Here is a 20,644-nt window from a genome sequence, read left to right on the forward strand (position 1 = left end):
GTGGGTGTCTATTTTTTTTTTTTTTTTTTTTTTTTTTTAATCATAGGCTGGCAAGTCAGCTTCTGTTTGGATCTTGTGACAGCTCACCTGCTTTGGATGAACTCATTATCCATCCACTCAAAACACCTTTGTGTGCTATGCATCCTTCTAGCGCCCCCCCCCCCCACCCCACCCTGGGGTGGGGTGGGAGACAAGCGAGAGAGAGATGAGGTCCTGTCTGCACAGAACTTACATTCTAGCAAAAGGCAGACAATTGACAAGGGAAAATATTGTAATTTTTTTCAGGAATAAAAAGCAAATGAAATGGTAAGATATACACACACATAATACCTTCAATATAAAATGGAAGAAAAAAAAAAAAACAATGAAAACGAAACAGTAAGGGGGATAGTGACTGGGTGGGGACCTCTAGCTCCGGGGACCAGGAAAGGCTTTGGTGAAGAGGTGACTTCTGTGCCAAGGCCTGAAGGACATTGGTCAGCCCTGTGGGAACATGGGGGCAGCATGCCCCAGGCAGCGGGCACGGCAGGTGCAAGGCCCCAAGCTGGGAATGAGCTGGACTGTTCTAAGGAAGAGAAAGGAGACGCGGAGGGACTGGGGTCAGAGACCCGACTGGAGGCCGAGGAGCCCAATCGTGAAGGGACCATGAGGAGGGACTATGGGTTTTATTTTCTTTGCGGGAGCAAGCCATTGGAGGCAAGTGATGGACGGGCCTGTTGCCTGGGTCCGGGAGGGGCCCAGAGGGCAGCTCTGTGTGGACAGAGGAGTGTCTTCCCATCAGCTATGCCCGATGGAGCTCCTCCCCTCAGGGGGGGATATAGGCAGGGGCTGGACCACACGGACTGCATGTGTGTGGCTGGGCTAGGAGAACGGGGGGCCGCCATGCTGACAGGCTCTGCTGGTCTTCCGGGAGAGGGCGCCCCAGCCCCGGAGCCTGGCTGCATTCTGAGAGCTTTGCAAGAATCCCAGGAATCTTCCCAGCAGTTGTCAGAGGCGGCTGTTACCACGTCAGCATCACAGATGAGGACATGAGGCACAGAGAGGTTCATTAACTTGCCCAAGGTCACACAGGTAAGAAGGAATGGAGTCAGGATTTGCACACAAGACATAGAGCCGAAGCACTCCGGGAGAGAGGGAGGAAGGAAGGGGGACAGGGGCCAACAGAAAGGCAGACGGCCAGAAAAGAAAAATTGGGGAGAGGGAGGAGTATTTTATTGAACGTTGTCTGTAAATAACGAAATGCTGAGGTTCCTTTGGTCTGGGAAGTTGGGGAAAGGACCCAGCAGGCTCCCTGACCTTCCCGCTCACAGAGGGTGATGCGGCCAGGGGGCTGGAAGGCGGCCTCAAACAGGTCCACCTGGCCTGTTCCCCTCCTACAACCGTGCTGGGCTTACGGTCCCTGAGGCCGAGGACGTCTGTGCCAACCACCGACCTCTAGGGGTCCCGCGGGCCTCCCCTCCGAGGTCCCAGGGTCCCTATGTGCACACCTACCTCCAGGACCTGCCACTCACCCACCTTCCAGCAACCCCAGCCCCTCCTGCACTGGCAATCACAGCCCTGATGGGGTGGCACGGGGGCAGGCTTTAGTGACCGCACGGGGGGGGGGGGGGGAAGGGCTGGGGGGAGGCTGAATGGGCAGGGAGGGCACCAACCTCAAGTTAGTGGCCCCCTCCCAACATGCCATGGCTGGGCTCACAGCAGGATAACCCCGGGCCGGGAAGAAGGACATGGAGCCGGAGCAGGTGAGGGCCTGATACGTCATGAACATCACCTCTAACCAGCCCTAAACCCTTACAGGGGGGGGGAGGGAGGAGGTGGTTTATCCCAGATGGGGACACCGAGGTTCAGGAGACGGAGGGAGGCCTCCCAGCTGCATGGGGCTATGTGCGGAGCAGTGAGCTTCGCTCAGCAGGATGGGCAGACCCAGCCAGAGCCAGCCCAGGGGTCAGCGGACCCGGGTGCGAATGACCCTTGCAGCCCAGCCTTGCCAGGTGCCCTTGAGCAAACCACGTCCCCTCTGGACGCTTTTCCCTCAGGGTCCCCGACCTTGAACACCTCTGAGGGGCCCCCCCTGGGCCCCAGGGCCTGCGAGCCCCTCGGGAACGGTGGGGCACCTGCCCCCAATGGGAGAAAGAACAGCCTCATCCGACTGGAACCCCACGTGGTGGGTTTAAAAAGGAAATGTTTATTTTCATGTTATAAGGTGATTACAAACTCCTCTAAAAAAAAAAAAAAAAAAAAAAGCCAAGATGGATTTAAAATATCGATATACATATGTATCTAGAAAGCAAAAGAGGAAACACCCTGCAGAACACAGGGAATTCATATCATAAAACATTTATACACCAAAGCTTGTCTATCGCAAGACTGAAGTACACACCCAGGGTCCTATTCAAATACAAACGTTCCCCCTCCGAAGAGTAGTCTCTTGTTGGATTTTTTTTTTTTTCTTCTCTTTACGAAAGTTTAAAACATCGTTAAAATATTTTGATGTTAAAAAAAAAAAAAGTAAGTCCTGATGAGCCAGACGTATTTCTGGAAGGAGGCAAAACCCGAGTCCCCAGCTTTCTCATGTGCTAAATACAGAGTCACAGTTGGTAAGGATCTGAAAATTAATTGGGGGGAGGGGGGATGGAGCGAACGCCTCAGTGTGAAGCCACATGTATCCCAACATACTTCATCCTTGGGGACCTTGTCCCAGCACGTCTGTAGGGACACCCACCAGAGAGCAACAAGGCGGCTGCCCGGCCCCGCAGGGTGCATTCCGAGATGGGGTTTTGTTTCGGGCTTTGTGCTTGTTGCCTTTGTGCACAGTGGTATGTACAGCGTCCGGCGTCCGGGGGGGAAGGCCCAGCGTGGAGTGGCCCGGCGGGGGGTCTGAGGTCTGGCTGGGCCCTCTAGCTGCCCAGAGGGGCTTCTGCTCGGTCCTTCCGGGCTGGCCTGTCCCTGTGGGGGGTCTGTCTGCCCAGAGCACTTCCCCATCCAGGGGGCAGTGGGAGTGAGATGTTGGCGGGGCCGCTGGCCACGGGGAGGGGGACCTGGTGACGGAAGGATGCCCTGTGCGGGCCGAGGAGGGCCGTCTTTCCCCGATGCTTCACCGCCGTCTCCGGGGCTGTGCCGGGACCGGAGGCACAGGGAGGGAGGGCCGTTCCACCGGAAATCAGAATCCAAGGCCACGGCCTGCTGCCGGGAGCGGCCTCCTCTGAGTCCTGCCTGAGGGTCCTGCCTCTGCCTCCGCCGTTTCCCCGAGTGCAGCAGGGACGCGTGCCCCCTCGCAGAGGGCCCTGGTGCAGGCCCAGGGCGGCCGGGTGCACGGGCTGCCTCCTGCCCGGGGCCGGAGCCCAGCGTGGGGGCCGGCTGGCCCAAGCGTGGTCCGTGGGTAGAGGCGCTGCTCACCTCGTCTCTCAGCACCGGACGGAGCGGCTCCTTTTTCCTAACGGCTCCTTCGCCCTTGGCCTTGGGGAGAGCTCCGAGGAGCTGCTCTCACCACTGGCCACACACTCCTCAGAGGACCCGCAGCCGGAACGGCCTGCGCGCGGCCTGGCTCCGTCCCCACGTGCTGGGCCCCAGTCCCTCCCCTCCAGGCCTCCGTTTCCCCCTTTTACAAGAGCGCTGACTGCCCCCCCCCGCCCCCCGCACCCCCGCCTCTCCATCACGGACTGTGCGGCCCCCTGCGGGCTGACATGGCCCAGGCCCCTGGGATGGGGCATCTTCCGGGCGGGTTGTTCCCGGGCCCTGACCCATTTCCGCATCCTAAATGCTCTCCGAACACCCCCCGCGCCCCCCTCCCAGGCCCTGCGGGCACCGCTGCCCCCTCCCCAGAGACAGGCGGACAGAGGCGTGCGTGCCAACGGCGGTTTCCTTTATGTGGAGACAGAGAGGCCGGCCTTGCCCACACGGCACTCACAGAGCGGGCTCTGGGGGTACACCAGAGCTGGGGGCGGACGGGAGGGTGGCGACTGGGGACGGGTGCCCGGGGAGGGGGCGAGGCGTGGGCGTGGGGGACGCGGCTGGCCCTCCGACCAGCCGGGACCTGGGGCTTGGTCTGCGTGTGTCTTTGGTCTACAGTTTGGTCTGGGAGTCTGAGGAGGAGGGGCCTGCCTCGGGCCCTTTTCCAGAATGTCCCCACCGGCCTGCCGCCCGGGGCCCCCGGGGGGGGGGAGTGAAATGACCACAGACGCCCAGGGAGCCGCCGCCGGCCAGGCCCCCCTCACGCCACCGTCACCTGTCCCCAATCGCCGACAGTGGTTAGTTTACTAAAGTTCCATAAGACAGGAGAACAGGTCACATAGCTACTCGGTAAGATCGGGGTCGGGGGAGGAGAAAACACACACAACAAAACCCAATCAGACACAGCGGCAACCATAAATACACAGAGAGACAGGAACGCGTCGGAACCGAACGGTCTGGAATCGGTGTTGTTTGGCAGAGTAGATGCTTTGGAAACAGTGAAATGTGAAAGTTTACCAAGACCAGAGGCTCAGAACGGCCTCTGCCCCTCGGGGGGAGGGGGGCAGCAGAGCCTCCTCCCTCTCTCGGGCTTGGGGAGGGGGTTCCAGGATTCAGAGAGCCCCCTGCTCTGAATCTCCACCCTCCACCCCACACCCCGGCTGGGCAGTCACTGCTGTTTGTGACGTTTCGGTTTGGTGCAGCCTGAACTTGGAAGTGACTTTGAAATGGCACAGTTTAGGTCCAAATGGGGGCCAGGGTGCAGGTGGGATGTTCAAGGGTGAGTGCCTTCCCTGCTGGCTCAGGGAGGACGCCATTCTTGGTGGGGCCAGTTCTGGGGTGCCAGCCCCCTGAAGAGCCCCAGCTTCCTAGAAAATGCCCCTCCCAGTCCCCCGGCAGTGCCTCTCGGACACCGGGAACCGCAGGGGTGGTGGAGGGAAGAGCTTACGGCCGCCCAGAGTCGTCCCCGTGACTAACGTGGGAAGAAGAGTGTTGAGGGCACTTGCCTGGATTCAAATACTCGCTCCATAGGCCCCAGGACGCTCCCGGTGCCCCCTGGGAGGCGCCCCCCTGGCCCTGGGCTGGGTCTCAGCAAGTGGTGCCAGGAGTTTCTCCCGGGCTCTGGGCGACGAGGGGGGGGGGCACCCCTCCCCAACACCGGGCCACCCGAACCCTGGGCCACTTCCTCTGGTCCCCTCGCTCACCCCTCGCCCCTCACCAAATACACGGACCTCAGCATAGAAGGCGGGAGTTTGTTTTTTGCTGTCAGCGTTAAGTCAGCGCCTCTCTTGGAGGGGCTGGTTGGGTATTTTGGCATCTCTCTTCCTGGCTCCTCACAGCCCTCCTTCCTCGGGCCCCTGTGGGCCGGCCAGCGGGCGGGCCCTCTCCCTCTTCGACGTGAGCCAGGTCTGGGAGGTACTGCCCTTTAAGCTGGGCTGGCTGTCCCAGGAAAACTTCACCCTGCCTTGTGGGTTTTTTTTTTCTTTCTTTTGGGGGAGGTGGGGAGGGGGGGGGGGCAGAACTCTCTGCCAGCTACACAAGCACCAAAGAATTGCTTTTGAAAATGAGATCTATTGCTGGCAAGATCAATTCAAGTGGTAAAAGTGTACGACGATCTCTAAGTGTACATGTAATTGTATGTAGTAAAAAAAAAAAAAAAAAAAATACAAAGAAAAATTTACCAGTTCCCATAAAATACATCTAGTTCAGTATGAAAGCTCTGCCTTGCCCCGGGCTTCTGCCCACGGGGTGGTGGTGGTTGCTGTTGTTTTTTTGTTGTTTTCTTTTTGTACAAAATATCCCCAAATCAACACAAAATACACATACGCACGACACCGCACACACACACACACACACACACACACAGTAATATTTTCTGTGACAATTAAAAAAAAAAAAATCCTAGTGCAAATATAAAGCTCTGTAAACCTGGTCCTATGAGAATCTAATGTTAGTAAACAGCGGGGAGCAGCCGCCGGCCGGGCTCACATCATGGTCTCCACGATGATGTGCGTGGGCTTCACGAGGGAGCCGTTCATGCTCGCGTGGGGGCTGTACAGGGCGGCCCCGTCGCGGTCCGCGGCCCAGCGGTTGGGCTCCCTCGGGGTCAGCAGGTACTTGAGTCTCTGGAGAAGGAAGAGGACAGGCGTGGGCCGGGGGTCAGGCAGTCCGGTTCCCTTTCACACGGCCCTCTCCCCCCTCTGGGTCCCTGTCACACGGCCCACTCCCCCCTCTGGGTCCCTGTCACACGGCCCTCTCCCCCCTCTGGGTCCCTGTCACACGGCCCTCTCCCCCCTCTGGGTCCCTGTCACACGGCCCTCTCCCCCCTCTGGGTCCCTGTCACAGGGCCCTCTCCCCCCTCTGGGTCCCTGTCACAGGGCCCTCTCCCCCCTCTGGGTCCCTTTCACACGGCCCTCTCCCCCCTCTGGGTCCCTGTCACACGGCCCTCTCCCCCCTCTGGGTCCCTGTCACACGGCCCTCTCCCCCCTCTGGGTCCCTGTCACACGGCCCTCTCCCCCCTCTGGGTCCCTGTCACACGGCCCTCTCCCCCCTCTGGGTCCCTGTCACAGGACCCTCTCCCCCCTCTGGGTCCCTGTCACAGGGCCCTCTCCCCCCTCTGGGTCCCTGTCACACGGCCCTCTCCCCCCTCTGGGTCCCTGTCACAGGGCCCTCTCCCCCCTCTGGGTCCCTTTCACACGGCCCTCTCCCCCACCTGGGTCCCTGTCACAGGGCCCTCTCCCCCCTCTGGGTCCCTGTCACAGGGCCCTCTCCCCCCTCTGGGTCCCTTTCACACGGCCCTCTCCCCCCTCTGGGTCCCTGTCACAGGGCCCTCTCCCCCCTCTGGGTCCCTGTCACACGGCCCTCTCCCCCCTCTGGGTCCCTGTCACAGGACCCTCTCCCCCCTCTGGGTCCCTGTCACAGGGCCCTCTCCCCCCTCTGGGTCCCTGTCACAGGGCCCTCTCCCCCCTCTGGGTCCCTTTCACAGGGCCCTCTCCCCCCTCTGGGTCCCTGTCACAGGGCCCTCTCCCCCCTCTGGGTCCCTGTCACACGGCCCTCTCCCCCCTCTGGGTCCCTGTCACAGGACCCTCTCCCCCCTCTGGGTCCCTGTCACACGGCCCTCTCCCCCCTCTGGGTCCCTGTCACACGGCCCTCTCCCCCCTCTGGGTCCCTGTCACAGGACCCTCTCCCCCCTCTGGGTTCCTTTCACACGGCCCTCTCCCCCCTCTGGGTCCCTGTCACAGGGCCCTCTCCCCCCTCTGGGTCCCTGTCACACGGCCCTCTCCCCCCTCTGGGTCCCTGTCACAGGGCCCTCTCCCCCCTCTGGGTCCCTTTCACACGGCCCTCTCCCCCCTCTGGGTCCCTGTCACAGGGCCCTCTCCCCCCTCTGGGTCCCTTTCACACGGCCCTCTCCCCCCTCTGGGTCCCTGTCACAGGGCCCTCTCCCCCCTCTGGGTCCCTGTCACACGGCCCTCTCCCCCCTCTGGGTCCCTGTCACAGGGCCCTCTCCCCCCTCTGGGTCCCTTTCACACGGCCCTCTCCCCCCTCTGGGTCCCTGTCACAGGGCCCTCTCCCCCCTCTGGGTCCCTTTCACACGGCCCTCTCCCCCCTCTGGGTCCCTGTCACACGGCCCTCTCCCCCCTCTGGGTCCCTGTCACACGGCCCTCTCCCCCCTCTGGGTCCCTGTCACACGGCCCTCTCCCCCCTCTGGGTCCCTGTCACAGGGCCCTCTCCCCCCTCTGGGTCCCTGTCACAGGGCCCTCTCCCCCCTCTGGGTCCCTGTCACACGGCCCTCTCCCCCCTCTGGGTCCCTGTCACACGGCCCTCTCCCCCCTCTGGGTCCCTGTCACACGGCCCTCTCCCCCCTCTGGGTCCCTGTCACACGGCCCTCTCCCCCCTCTGGGTCCCTGTCACACGGCCCTCTCCCCCCTCTGGGTCCCTGTCACAGGACCCTCTCCCCCCTCTGGGTCCCTGTCACAGGGCCCTCTCCCCCCTCTGGGTCCCTGTCACACGGCCCTCTCCCCCCTCTGGGTCCCTGTCACAGGGCCCTCTCCCCCCTCTGGGTCCCTTTCACACGGCCCTCTCCCCCACCTGGGTCCCTGTCACAGGGCCCTCTCCCCCCTCTGGGTCCCTGTCACAGGGCCCTCTCCCCCCTCTGGGTCCCTTTCACACGGCCCTCTCCCCGCTCTGGGTCCCTTTCACACGGCCCTCTCCCCCCTCTGGGTCCCTGTCACACGGCCCTCTCCCCCCTCTGGGTCCCTGTCACAGGACCCTCTCCCCCCTCTGGGTCCCTGTCACAGGGCCCTCTCCCCCCTCTGGGTCCCTGTCACAGGGCCCTCTCCCCCCTCTGGGTCCCTTTCACACGGCCCTCTCCCCCCTCTGGGTCCCTGTCACACGGCCCTCTCCCCCCTCTGGGTCCCTGTCACACGGCCCTCTCCCCCCTCTGGGTCCCTGTCACAGGGCCCTCTCCCCCCTCTGGGTCCCTTTCACAGGGCCCTCTCCCCCACCTTGGTCCCGCCTGCGTGCCCTTTGGCCTTTTCACTAACTACTATCCTCTCTGCACCTCCCGTCTCATCCACCGGCAAACAGAGACCTTGAACTAAGGTTCTCCTGAGGCCCCTTCATCCTCCCAGTTGGCTAATCTGTGAGGCAGAGAGCCCGCCCCCAAGAACCTGGAGAGAACCAATGGCAGAACGGGGACCCCGCCTCAGGGCTCCTGCCTCCCCACCCGCTCCTTCCGTCAAGTGTCCGCTCAGAAATGTAAGCAGAGCGCGGCTGTGGACAAGAAGTTCTCTGTCCAGGCGTCCAGTCTCTAATGCTCCGAAGCGGCTGACTAAAAGCCACGGGAAGCACTGGCCGAGCTGCGCACGCTGCCGCTGTGGCTTCCTATCGCCCCCTCCAGCTCACCCTGGGCCGCCCCAGTGGCTTCCCGCACGGGGCTGCCTGCCTGGTCCCTGAGGACTGGCTGGAGGCCACAGGTAAAGGGCGAGGGGTGGGATGCAGGAGACAACCAATTGATGTTCCTTTCTCTCTCTCTCTCTAAAAAAATTTAATAAATAGCCGGGACCGGTTTGGCTCAGTGGAGAGAGCGTCAGCCTGCGGACTGAAAGGTCCTGGGTTCGATTCCGGTCAAGGGCATGTACCTTGGTTGCGGGCACATCCCCAGTAGGGGGTGTGCAAGAGGCAGCTGGTTGATGTTTCTCTCTCATCGACGTTTCTAACTCTCTGTCCCTCTCAATTCCTCTCTGTGTAAAATCAATAAAATATATTAAAAAAAAATTTAATAAATAAAATTCGACTTTGAAGGGACACGAATTAGTGACCTGTTGGGTGTCTTGGTGTGTGGATGTAGTGTATATATATATATATATATATATATATATATATATATATATATATATATATATATATATATATATATATATCTCCATCCATCCATATCCGGAGAGCTTGGGGCAATAGCTATTGCCTGTATGTCCCCAGGCTCAGTATTTCAACATTTTAACAAATAAAAGGGCCAGTCTGGCGCAATACGGGGTCTTCCCCTGAGTCCTCTGAGGAAACACAATGAGCTGGAGCTTCAGGAATGCCCCGGGCCGGCCTCCGTGCTTTCCTCCCTGGCCCGGGCCTGCCTGCTTCCTCTGTCTGGGGAAGGCTGGTCCCTGTCTGCCAGGCCTCTCTCCCCCCAACCACCTCCGGGCCGTTCCCCTGCCCGCAAGGAAACCCACCCAGTCTGAGGGGAGCCAGGGCCCCAGGACATCCTGGCTCCAGATTTTTTTAAGAGAATAACAATAAAAACAGCCCAGAACAAAACAGTGCAATCTTGGAGCCCACCCAAGCCCAAAGGTTAAGGGAGATTCTAAGAAAAGGATTTCTTGGAAAGTGCCCTGGAATCCCAGTATTGTCTGAGGAATTTCTGGGAGGAGGTGGAAGGTTGGGAGGGAGGAGGGTGTGCAGGGCAGGAGGAGACTGGCGGGCAAGGAGGCCTGAGAGCAGCAGGTTCTGCCTGGGACAGAGGTGGCCTCTGAGGTCAGGCGGGAGACAGGTGGGTGGCTTCTGGGATCAGGGTGGGCTGGGCTTCGTGCAATTTGACTCCAGGGCTTAGAAATGCAGCCCCCACTGCTCCCAAGATAAAGCCAAAGCTCGGAGCTTGGCATCCAAAGATGCTGCCACCTCTCCAGCCCCCTCACCCACCCCCCAGAGCGTACCACTGCCGCCCAGGGGCTGTCGTCTCCCTGCACTGTGTCTAGAATTTTCTGCGAGGCAAATGCCTCCTCCTGCTCCTGCCCTGCTCTGCACGTCCCCACAGAGCTCCTCCCTGTGAGCTGCACTCTGTTCCAGCCCCCGTCCCTGCCCCCTTCAATGCACGCTTCTGCCCACACTCTCCACCTCCCCATGGGTCAGGTAGGGGTGTAGGACTCGGGGAAAAGGACGTGTCCGAGGTCACACAGCAAGTGAACAGCAGGCTGGCCCTCAGCCTCCCCCACCCCCATCCAGCCCGGCCCGGCCCCCAGTGCTCACTCACCACCAGGAACGGCCCTTCCGTCTGGCAGAGGCGGATGACCATGACCAAGGGGACGCACACCATGGAGGACAGGGCCAGACTCCAGCCCAGCCCGATGGACCAGGTGGGGTACACATACACTTTGTTGTAGGTCAGGGGTATGTACTTGACGAGAGAGAAGATGAAACATCCCTGTGGAAAGACGGGGGCAGTCAGGGGGGTCCTGGCCATCGGGAGGTGGGTGGCTTCTGGGACCAAGGCAGGTCCCACCCCAGGGGCCTCCCATCCTCCTCCAGGCTGCAGCCCAAGGCCCTCCCCCAGTGCCAGCCGGGCCACGTCACACCTTACTGCCCTGGGCACCTCAAACCCTCTGCGGCTCCCCTGTGCCTTCAGGATGCAGTCCTAGCTCCAGAGCCTGGCAGGAGCCACCAGGACCTGCACCCCTTCTCTCTCACCCTGATCCCCTACCTAACCTCCTGCCTTCACGTCTACAGTCCAGCCACCCTGCACCCCTTCCAGCTCCTCAGCCTCAGGCCCTGAGGCCAGGCTGTTTCCTCTGACTGGACCGCTTCTGCCCTCACCTCCTCCTCCTGCTCCTGACTCAGCTCCCAGGGTCCTGCCTCACTCGCCCAGGCCCTGCTCCTGCTCCGTCTGAGCCAGGCACCCGACGGTCCCTTCCCAGAGAGCACGTGGTGGCAATCATTTTGTGGGCACGCTCACCCAGCCTGAGCAGGGAGGGCAGGAGGTATGTGTGCTGTCCCCCAGTTTCTCTAGCACGTGGTGAAGTCCCAGGTGCACACAGCAGGTGCACAATCAATGACAGCTGCTGGGTGAAAGCCTTCCCGCCCCTCTCCACCCATCTCCATTTCTGAGACCCAGACCCCAGGACAAAGCATGGACCTGGGCCTTGCCCACGCAGGTGCCGACAGCCCAGCTTCCAGCCAAACAAATTGACCGGTGGCCTCAGGACCCATGAACAGTGAGAGGGATAAGGTGGGGTCAGCTCTGAGCCAGAAGCCTGTGCAGAGGCCCCCTTTCCCACGTAAGGCTGGGCAGGGAGGGCCCAGGGCTCCTGCTCTGGTTAGAAGGGCAGCACCCGGGTCTGCCCCAGGTGGTCCTGATGACCCGCGATGTGAAAACGACTGATACCAGTGGGTGTGACGATGGGGGAGGGAGAAAGCATTAGGCAGCAGACGCCTCCCATGGGGCACCGGCTGTGTGCCTGGCCTGCTGCTGCTTCTGTCCCTCTGTGTGGGGCTGGGTCAGACAGGGGGAGTGCCAGGAGGCGGCTGGCCGGGCTCTCCCACCGCGAGGAAGCTCTGTACCAGCCGGGGACTCACACCGGCCTGTCACATCCCTCTTCCTACGAGGGTGACTTCATCCTACCGCCTTTGGAACACAGCCTCTCTTTGACCTGTACGGCACCCTGGGGACGAAGAGGGGAAGCCACGGCCGGGAGGTGGGGGGGTGGGGGAGAGGCGTGGTCCACACACATCCAGTCAGTATGAGAACATGGGCTTTGGCCATAACAAAATGTATTTCCAAAAACAAACTTGCCAATTGTTGTGCTTCCTGGCTGCTAATTGTCATGGGGGAAAATAAGGACCTCAGATGGGAAGACCACAACCATATTAATAACAGTAACAACCCCCTAAGGTGGTCGGCGGCCACTCACGTCCCACGTCCAAGTCCCCTCATTTTACAAGCGGGGAGGACGGGATCCGAGAGGGAAGGGGCACACGTGCAGTCACACGGGGAGTTAACGACAATGTTGGCTTATCCTGGCCTCGGAGCAGAGGTCACTGAGGGGAGGGCCCCTTCCTTCCTCAACCCCTGGTCCCTAAACGCAAGGAACGCGGTGGCCGCTGGCGCCTGCCAGGGCGTGGGCCGAGCTGGCAGAGCAGACGTGTGCTCCTGCGACGAGCTCCCGGCGCTCTGCCTGGCGTCAGACACCCCAGGGAAGCAGCGTGCGCTCCAGAGGACTTCCCTCTGGCTGGAGCCGCTGAGCAGAGCGTGGAGGCCGGCAGGGTGCCTGGCTGTGCTCACTCCAGGCCACGTTCCAGGACGGGGGGACGAGGAATGGACACGTTACTGTCCCAGGGTCAGGAGCTGGTCCGCAGCCTCCTTGTTCTTGGGAGAGCCCAGAGCATCTGCTGGGAAGTCCCTCTCCAGTCACAAGCCCCACCCTGCCACAGGAGCACCCATCCCCACGTCTGTGCCCTCTCCCTTGGGAGTCCGACGGCTCCTTAACCAGCGGCCGGAAGCGGGCTCACGAGCTCCGGAAGGGTTCGGGGAAGGGTGATGCGCTCTACGGCGGATCTCCGAACTCCTCGACGCACCCCGATACGTCTTCCTCTCTGAGAACCCTTCGCCTTTGCGTGGGCTGGTTCCTCTGCCAGGGACGCCCTTCTCTTTACCCATCTTTTTCTCTTCCTGACCAGCTCCTACTCATCCTTCAAAACTCATCTCAAGATAACCTTCCGGAGCAGCTGCCCCCCCCCGCCCCTCCTTCCAGGCGGGGCTGTGCTAGGCTTGTTCTGGAATAGCAGGCCTGAGTGCAGAACCGCTCAGCAGGTGAGAAAGGGCCACTCCCCAAGGGCAGGCAAGAGGAAACTCACAACACAGAGAACTGGAGTGACCACGGCCCAGCTGTACTTCATCCATGGCCCAGGCCGGTAGCCGATCATGTCCTCAATGCCGTCATACAAGTTATCACTGCCTGCAAGAGACAGGTAGGCAGATGGTGACCTGGCGCCCAAGGCCAGGCCAGCACCCGCCCAGGGAGCAGCAGAGCCAGGGCTCAGTGCCATGAAGGGTCTCTGGAGCCTGACCCTGGTCCTTGCATCTTACAGCCCATAGGCCCATGTATAGAAGATGTTTATCTGAAATTACTTCAGAAGTACCTGGGCATCCTGGATTGTGGGGGCTCATAGGCATATTCCACTCCAAACCTGATTTGACCAATCCCGGGTCTCAAGGAAGGTCTAGTGGGCCATTCTGGGTCCCCACAGTTACCACACAGAGACCCCTGCACAGCCAGGCACGTGTTTGTCATGACATACAGCCACACACTGCACCTTCAGCACAGGGAGAACCTGTGGTGTGGCCACAGTAGTGTGTGTGTGGGATGAGAAGTCCAGGGCAGGAAAGGCCTTCATGTTCAACTCAGAATGGATTCCCCCTTAGAATTCTGTTTCTGAAGCTTCTAAATAGGGAGGCCCGAAGGAGAGACTCGAGAGAGGACGTGTAGAAACCGGTACTCACCATAAATCCAGGCAACAACAAAACATTCAAAGAATGCAACCCACAAGAGGCATACACCGCTAGCTGCATAGTAGTCAAAGAGTTGAAACACATACATGCCACCCTGTGAAGAAAAACAAAACAAAACAGAGAGGTTTGATTTGGTATCTAATTCCCTTAATATATAAAGAGCTCCCAGCATATCAATAAGAAAATGTAAAAGAAAAGATAATACCCAAAAGAAAAATTGGCAAAGTCTATATGATAACAGAGAACCTGTGTATAAAGATACTCCACTTCATGTTTGAAAAATTTAATCACACACACACGCGCACATGTGCGTGAGGAAAAAGTACAGCAAAGCAATGTCTTCCTTAGCAAAAAAAAAATGACGAGTTCCCTGAAGCCTGCTCCCAAAGCAGGTCCTTAAAACCAGCCACGGCCAACAGGAGACTTGAGGACCATCCAGCTGCTCAGTGTATGGACTTGTGATCTACCTTTTTTGGGGGGAGGGAGTTCTTACAGATACTTCTAGAAAAATGCATTCACTTTTGCTTCCAGTAAGGAAAAGTGGTGATGGGAAACCCTGAATGGAGTTTGGGGGCCAATGCAACCCTTTGCAGGAGAAGATGGGGAGCAGGGTGGGGAGAGGTACCGGGGAGAGCATGCCCCGGGCCTGTGCTGAGCTCCCACGCCTACGTTATTTAGTATGAGGATCTTTTCCTCTCTGGCCCACCTCTAGCTAGACGTGCGTGATCCACTGCTGCCTCAGACACTCCTCTCCTTTCCTCTCCTGCTGCTTTGTCCTACTTTGTCCTCTCTGGCCCCACCCACTCTCTGCACAGCGCACCCTGCGGCCTCTGTCAGCACCGCCTACAGCATTTACCCTGGAGCCACCTCCCCCAGGGCCAGAGAAGGCCAGAGAAGGGCGCTGCAGTCAGGGTGAGCAGAGCTGTTGTTAACGGGGATCTCAGCTGAGCCTCCCGCCCCCAGGCTCCCAGGATGAGGAAGACAGAGAACAGCAGTGTGGCCACGCTAACAGCAGAAGGTGGGGGAGGGGAGGCGGGGAGCTGGGTCAACTGCTGGATTCCCCACATGGAGGCCCCTGGGCAGGGCCGGACCCCTGTATTGGGTGGAGCTGGATTACCCATCCTGGTCCTCTCATCCAGCTGTTGGGGGGACCAGGGAGGTGGTACAGCCTCAAACTGCTCTGGGTTCTTGGGGGCACCAAGAGCCCCATCAGGGGAGGCCCTTCGGGCCAAGGGAGAGAGCCACCTACCTCCGTCACCATGGTCAGCCCCAGCAGGTAGCTGATGCTACATATCAAGGCGATGAAGATTTCCCGACGGAAACCCTTCCTTAGGAAGGATGGGTAAAGATCAACCAAGGATGTGATCTGTCCTTCAACTTCAACAAACTGTGGGGGAAAGAGAGAGGTTGAGTGGCAGATGCCCAGCACCTCCCTCTGCTGAGAGAATCGCAGCACCCAGTCAGCCTGGGGGGGTCAAGCCCACGCGTGGGAACCGGCCTTTGGGCGCGGCCGGCCCGTCAGGCCACGGTGGCCCATCACAGTCCTCCCCGCATTCCACAGCCCGCATCTCTGCTGAGCTCGCCCTGCCACAGCCCGCCCGGCCCTCAGCAGCCAGGCCTCCGCTCAGGAATGACCGCTCTTTGGAAGCCAACGCTGGCTCCGCCCTGGCACAGGTATTGGCACGCGTGTGTCAACAAGACAACCTCCTCACACGTCGGTCTCCGTCCTCTCAGAAGCCACGGAGAGTGCCCCCTCATTTCCAGGCCGCGGGTGCCCAGCGGGGCCAGGCACCTGGGGTTGCTCAGATGGGTGGGTAACGCAGGGCAAGTCTGGGCCTCAGTTTCTCCATCAGATTCACATGGCAGCTTTTAACTCTTTGGGGATCGTAAGCCCATTAGAGAATTTTGCACGTGGGCGTGCCCACCTACACGCCTACGTGTGTGAGCTCAATGCAGCCACGACTCCAGGCTCATGGACTCTGGGACCCCATTCCTTGGGATCCCAAACGTGAGGTCATGTTCTAGACCGAGTCTCAATCTTTCTAAAGCGTCCCATCTTTGCACCTAACCATGTATCTTGGAGACCCACAGGATGACATGGAGAGCTGCCTCGTTTTTTGTTGTTGTTTTTTTTGTTTTGTTTTGTTTTTTAAAAAGATATATTTTATTGATTTTCCACAGGAAGAGAGAGGGATAGAGAGTTAGAAACATCGATGAGAGAGAAACATCCATCAGCTGCCTCCCGCACACCCCACACTGGGGATGTGCCCACCATCAAGATATATGCCCTTGACCGGAATCGAACCTGGGACCTTTCAGTCCCCAGGCCGACGCTCTATCCACTGAGACAAACCGGTTTCGGCCTGCCTCATTCTTAAAAAGGCAGCTTAAAACGCCATCCTGGGGACACGTGCCGTCGGAGGCCTAACCAGTGCCAACAGGTGGCTTCCAGCCTCTGCAGCTCCTGACCTGGGCAAGGACTCTTCCCTCCATCTCTCCTGAGGCTCGTATGCACACGTAACTCTTCAGGATTGAGGGCTCCCAGCCCCATTTCACATTCCAGGCCACAGACAAACTGCCCTGCCCGCCGACACACCCTCTCTGTCCTTTAAGGCCTGTTCCTCCTCGGGGAGAGGCTGCAGGGCAGGCACGTTCCCTCAGCATTCCTACGGGCCCACGCCCACCACGTACTGCCCCGGGAGGAAGGCAGGAGGACCTTTCCGGGTGCTGAAGGGGAGGAGAAATGAATGACTCTTTGTTGCCAGGGACTCAGGGAAAAGAGGACCAAGAGGCTCTTGAAAGGAGCCCAAGTACAAGGGTCTTCTCATTGAAGTGTCCGCTGAAGGCGTTTTGAACCCAAATGACTACTGAATAATTGCAGACCTGCAGCTCCAACGCCAACCTCCGAGGGAGCTTAAAGACAAAGGCTCGTTCTTTTTTTGAGATGGGAAACTACAGACGGGGAGAGCACGGGAGTCGGGGCCAAGCCTTGCACAGCCCCTCTTTCCCAGGAGGCCTGCACTGCCGGGGAACACTGTCCCTCCCTCTCCACCAGCCCCTTCGGACCTGCCTCACTCCATCGCTTGGTGACCCTGACTTCTCCCAGCCTCTGTTTCTCCCTCTGTAAAGTGGGAGGGCCTTGCCTGCTCAGCAGGGCTGCTGAGACGGATGTGAACGCATGGGAGTGAACTGGCAATGGGGTGACGAACTGGTTTTAACACATCAGGGGCTGACAGGGGGGACTCCTGGGGCAGGGGCTCCGGCCCTCGTCTTGTGATGTTTGTTCACTAACGGTGTCCCTCGGGCAGGCCAGAAACCCACAGATTCCTGCCTCCACATGGGCGATGGACCTACTCCCTCTCTCCAAGACCGCTCAGCGGTAAGATGGCTCCGAAGCCAGAGAGTGGCCCCCAGATGCCAGAGAGTGTGTCCTGGAGTGAGCAAGCGTCAGGCTCCTCCCTGAGGGGGCTGGTGGGTCTCTGTGCTCCCAGAGGTGGCAGCTGTCTGTGGAGCACTCAAAGGGAAGGCAAGAGGGACAAACTAGCAGGTCTGGGAACAGGCAGCCCAGGGTCAAGTCATGGCTCCACCCATCAGCCAGCTGAGCGTGTGGCCTCCGGGGGATCCCTCATCTCTCTCTGCCTCAGCTTTCCTGGATTCGGACATTGTGCAAACCAAGGAGCTAACGCAGGAACAAAAAGCCAGACTGGGGAGAAGGGGGCTGGGGAGCGAGTGTTGAATGGAAACAGAGGTTCAGTCAGGGAGACAGGAAGTTCTGGAGTCGGGTAACGGTGATGGTTGCACAACCATGTGAATGTACCGAACGCCACTGAACTGCACACTTCAAATGGAGAGGATGAGCAATGTAATGTCCTCTGTATGTTACCTCACACACATGCACGCAGAAAGCCCGGCGTGAAGCCTGGCTGTGTGAGCAACCTCAAAGGGCAGGGCTCTGACCCTGTCTGCGCTGGTGGTGTGTGAGGCGGTCGGCGGCACTGACAACCCAGGTTCACAGAGTGCACAGGGGAAAGGAGAGATGCCAACCTATGCCACTGGGTGGGAGACACCAGGCCCCATCCAGATCCCCAGGCTTAAGCCCGCCACAGCCCTTGCTGGTACAGCTGGCAGGCCAGGTAAGGGCTCTGAGCAGAGCTCCATGCTGTGAAGTGGGAGAGAACCATTCCCTCCGAGGCTGGCTGCGATGCTCACTGAGCTTCCTTAGTGCCATGGCCTCGGCCACGGTGGGGCCGGCCGAGCTCAGAGACGCCCCGCCCGCCTCCCCGGAGAAAACCTGGAGGATGGAACCACCTCCGCTTGCTCAGGAAGCCGTTTCCACAGCTCGAGGCCTATGTCCCGGCCACAGCGATGTCAGGCTTTGCCGTTCATTAACCTCTCTCCAGCTTTGTTTTTTTGCTTTCACTCAGAGGTCTGGAAAGAGTTATACAAGCCATTTGCTTGGGGCCTCCGAAGGCCAAACTCGTTAACGAGGAGTGATTAATGGCGCCCTCCCGCTGTTTACACAGCTCAAGCCCATCAACAACTGCGGGAGCATTCTGTTTCCAACCCCCCCCCCCCCCCCCCCCCCCCCCCCGCCCAATGCTTTCATTCTGTCTTTCCTGCTAATCCGCTCCCTTTGCTGCCAGATCCTCGGCTCCGCTCTTGACCTTGCTGGTGGCCCGCCTCCTCCGCTCTGCCTGACCTCCGAAGACTTTCCTCTGAGTTTCCGGGGACCCGCCCCGGGCACGGGCTTTGTGGCTGCTGCCCCCGGGGTGGGCGGCAGTGCCCTCTCCTGAGCTGGCTGCGCCCGCCTCTCACCGGGTCTCGGATGACCAACGGCCTTCATGAGGCAGCCAGACCCCAGGCCACACAGGAGGCTGCAGAAGGCCTGCCCTCAGGGACTGCCCTCCGGGGCTGGCCCCTGGGTGGCAGACCCCACCTGCGAGGTTCTCACTCGCCTGGACACAGGACCAGCCTGCCCTGCACACACAGCTTCCCGCTCCCCGAGTCACACCTGTGCTCCTGCGAAGGCACACAATCTTCGGGACAGGTGACCGGGAGCTCATGCTACTCATCCCCCCAGCACCCCTGAGGCTCCACACTAGGCACTGTACCCCGTGCTTCAGACAAGGCGATGGAGAGCAATCACACCCATCTGCCAGAGGAGGGATGTGAGGCTCAACATCACGCAGCAGCGTGGGGAGCTTAGAACTGGGTGGCTCCCGAGGCAGGCGCCGCCCTGGTCGGTGCTCACTGAGCACCAGGCGGAGGCTGAGCCCTGAGGGGAGGGCCGTGGGGGTTAGGGAGCAGCCTCAGTGGAAGGCGGGAGCCAGAACCGCCGAGGACAGGGTGGGTTTGAGGGGGGCTCCGCGCTTGGCTGTTTGGGGAGCACTGGAGGACCAGGGCCTCCCCAGGGGGACAAGCCCCCCGACTCCTGTGCGCTAGGAAGCACAGAGGGAGAAGGGTGTGTGTAGGCTTCCCTGGCCCCACTCAGGGCCCGCCATGCTGGCCGGGCAGGGAGCCCCTTGTGCTTTTAGCAGAGACCTTTGTCCCTTCCCTTCATTGCCCTGGTGCCCGCCCACCTGGGCCCCGCCCCACCCCAGGAGCGCAGCACCTCGTGCCGGCCTCACCCTTTGGTTCCCACCTAGGGCTGTGTGTCACCACACCCTGGGCTGAGGTCAAAACCTGAGCTTCGGGGCAGACATCCTGCTACTGCCGCCCTGAGGAACCATTGCTGGCCGCAGCGGTGGCAGGTCTGACGTGAGGGTGGACCGGGTGGATCCGCCTCCCACGTGGCCAGGGAGGCTTATCCAGAACCAGTTCCCTTCCCCCCTGCAACCCCGGGCAGTCCCTCCCCCTCCCCTCGGGGCCAGCCCCTCCACCCGCACGTACCTGGCTATCCAGTCCAAGCAAGAGAAGCATAATAAAAAAGAGAATGGACCAAAACGTGGGCAGCGGCATCATGGTCACAGCTTTCGGGTAGGCGATGAAGGCCAGGCCGGGACCTAGAGGGAAGAGAAGACGGGGAGGGGCAGAGGGGGAGGCACGTCAGCACGGAGCCGGGGGCACCAGGGCACATACAGAGACGCGGCGGTCAGTCTAAGGCGGGTCTCCCAAACCCAAACGCAGGGAGGAGCCGGGCCGAGCTCCCGCCGGGGAGGAGACGGGGCGCAGGCAGGGCCCCGTTTTAGCATCTGTCTCCTAAGCAGCAGCACCCGTGGCCTCCTCACACACCAGAATCCGGACGGACGGGCGGGTGGACGGACACTAGTTATCTGGGCGGGAAATGGGACTGAGCCTGGCCGCACCCTGCCAGCTTGGAATAGGAGCGCCCCTCCCCCAACCAGAGCAACCATGCCGACGTTTGCTGGAAGGAAGCAAGGGGTTACCTGACTCCTACATCCCCGTTTGCAAAGAAAAGGTTTCCGATAATCCAAACACTGCATGAGTGGAAAGGAAAGAGGGCAGGGAACCATGCCCAGCAGGGCGAGGGTCTCTTCCGGGCAACGTCAGAGCCAAGGCCCAGGCCTTTATTCAAGTCCTCATCCCGCTTGCTCCTCCACCTGCTCTTTACATCAGCACACGCCTCTCAGGGCCTCCGGTCCCTGCCTGAGCAGTGAGAGTAGGCTGCCATCGACGGCTCCCAAGGAGCCTTCCCGGGTTCAGAGTCCCAGATGCTGACCCTGTTCCCCTAACAAAGGGCTTCCGGTTTCTAAAGAGGGGACCCCGGCGGGATCTGGTGGCAGGGCTGGGGACGGGGGCCCCGTCCGCTCAGGGGGGGCCTGAGAACTGGACACACTGTGACGACATGAGAAAGGCCTCCCGCCTCCAGCCGGCCTGAGACAAGACGCATGGGTCGGGGCTGGGCTGTAACTGAGACCTGTGGGTAAAATCCACAACTAAAAAAATAAAAATAAAAATAAA

The 20,644-nt window shown here is 60.1% G+C and overlaps 1 protein-coding gene across 3 annotated transcripts in view; it reads right to left on the bottom strand.

The window, feature by feature from the left end:
- Positions 1–2,165: 2,165 nt before the first annotated feature.
- Positions 2,166–20,644, bottom strand: part of SLC6A6 (solute carrier family 6 member 6) — an 82,157-nt gene continuing 63,678 nt past the window's right edge. For all 3 annotated transcript variants that reach the window (XM_084902570.1, XM_084902571.1, XM_084902572.1), the window contains 6 exons: positions 19,613–19,725; positions 14,973–15,110; positions 13,715–13,817; positions 13,069–13,169; positions 10,472–10,642; positions 2,166–6,074 (listed from right to left, as the gene is read on the bottom strand). In XM_084902570.1, coding sequence (XP_084758696.1) covers positions 5,934–6,074; positions 10,472–10,642; positions 13,069–13,169; positions 13,715–13,817; positions 14,973–15,110; positions 19,613–19,725 — 767 coding nt within the window. In that variant the 3' untranslated portion in view covers positions 2,166–5,933. The remainder of the gene's footprint in view (positions 6,075–10,471; positions 10,643–13,068; positions 13,170–13,714; positions 13,818–14,972; positions 15,111–19,612; positions 19,726–20,644) is intronic.

Source organism: Pipistrellus hanaki (assembly GCF_964339955.1).
Source record: "Pipistrellus hanaki genome assembly, chromosome: 13".
NCBI classification, from domain to species: domain Eukaryota; kingdom Metazoa; phylum Chordata; class Mammalia; order Chiroptera; family Vespertilionidae; genus Pipistrellus; species Pipistrellus hanaki.